The sequence below is a fragment of the Eimeria mitis genome, genomic scaffold, assembly GCF_000499745.2.
Source record: "Eimeria mitis Houghton genomic scaffold, Emh_scaff4869, whole genome shotgun sequence".
In the NCBI taxonomy this organism is placed as follows: Eukaryota; Apicomplexa; class Conoidasida; order Eucoccidiorida; family Eimeriidae; genus Eimeria; species Eimeria mitis.
The window spans coordinates 1-1,153 of NW_013573170.1; the positions used below are offsets into that span (position 1 = coordinate 1).

At 37.2% G+C, this 1,153-nt stretch overlaps 1 protein-coding gene across 1 annotated transcript; it reads right to left on the reverse strand.

Moving 5' to 3' along the window:
* Positions 1-323: 323 nt before the first annotated feature.
* Positions 324-1,055, reverse strand: EMH_0078190 (uncharacterized protein; the record flags this gene model as incomplete). The annotated part of the gene is made up of 1 exon (XM_013499960.1): positions 324-1,055. The coding sequence occupies one exon, from the start codon at positions 1,053-1,055 to the stop codon at positions 324-326; it is 732 nt and encodes a 243-aa protein (XP_013355414.1).
* Positions 1,056-1,153: the final 98 nt, after the last annotated feature.

The window sequence follows — 1,153 nt, forward strand, 5'->3', positions numbered from 1 at the left end:
ATATTATTTCAGGTGTATATACACCTGAACTTGTTGATAAAATTTATAAAAAAAATACACATACCAGCTGGGGTTCAGCTTCGAGAGGTTCTGCTGCTGCTTGTCTTTGTTTTGTTGCAGCAACGGGAAACACTACAGGCTGTAGATCACTTATTATATCTTCTTTTTCTTTTTCTTTTTTTTCTTTTTCTTCTTTTTCTTCTTTTTTTGTCTCCTCAGGGGGGCTTGTTGCTGCTATGTAACGCAAAAGAAACAGAAGGTCTTTACTTTCTTCTTTGGGGGCAATCTGTTCTTATTGTATTATGTATACAAAAAAAACGAAACTAAAACGAAAAAAAAATAAATACTTTTTCTTCTTCTTCTTCATCTTTATCACTTTCAGATTCATCTTCTTTTTCTGTTGCATTTGAATCTTCTTTTTCTTCTTTTTCTTCTTTTTCTTCTTTTTCTTCTTTTTCTTCTTTTTCTTCTTTCTCTGCTTTTTCTTGTGTATGAATGGCTTTCTGTTCTTCTTCTTCGCTTTGTTGTATATCTGAAAGCACTTGAGTTTGTACTTCTCCTATGGATTCAACTATTTCTTTCTCTGCCTCAGTTTCTGTTTTTTCTGCTGCTTGTTGTAGTTTTTCTGTAGTTTGTTGTGTTATATGTTGTGCAATCTCAGCAACGCGTGTTGCTTCTTTCTGTTCATGTTCAGCTTTCTCTTCTGCTGCTAGTGTTTCTGCATCTGCTGCTGTTGCTGCTGCTCCCTCATTGCTTTCCTCTCCAACAGCCTCAGCTATCATTGCTGCTAGTTTTGTATCTGCTGCTTTTGTATCTGCTTCTGTTGCTCCTACTTCAGCTTCTAGTGCAGCTAGTTCTTCTTGGAGTGTATCTGCTAGTTTTTGTTCTTCTGCGATGAGTGCCTGGGCTGTTTCTTTTTGTTTTTTCACTTCTTCTTCTTCTTCGGTGATTCGACTCTGTTCAAATTCCACTGCTCTTTCTTCATCTTTTTTGTCCGCTTCCTTCAGTTGCTCGAGCTCTGTCTCTGCCTTTGCTCGTTTCTGCGTTGCATGCATTGTATGTGAGTTCAAATCATACCCAAAAACGAAAAAAAAAAAAAAAAAAAGAGAAAAAGAAAAGTACCTGCTCTGCAACGGATAGATCCGCCGCCGCT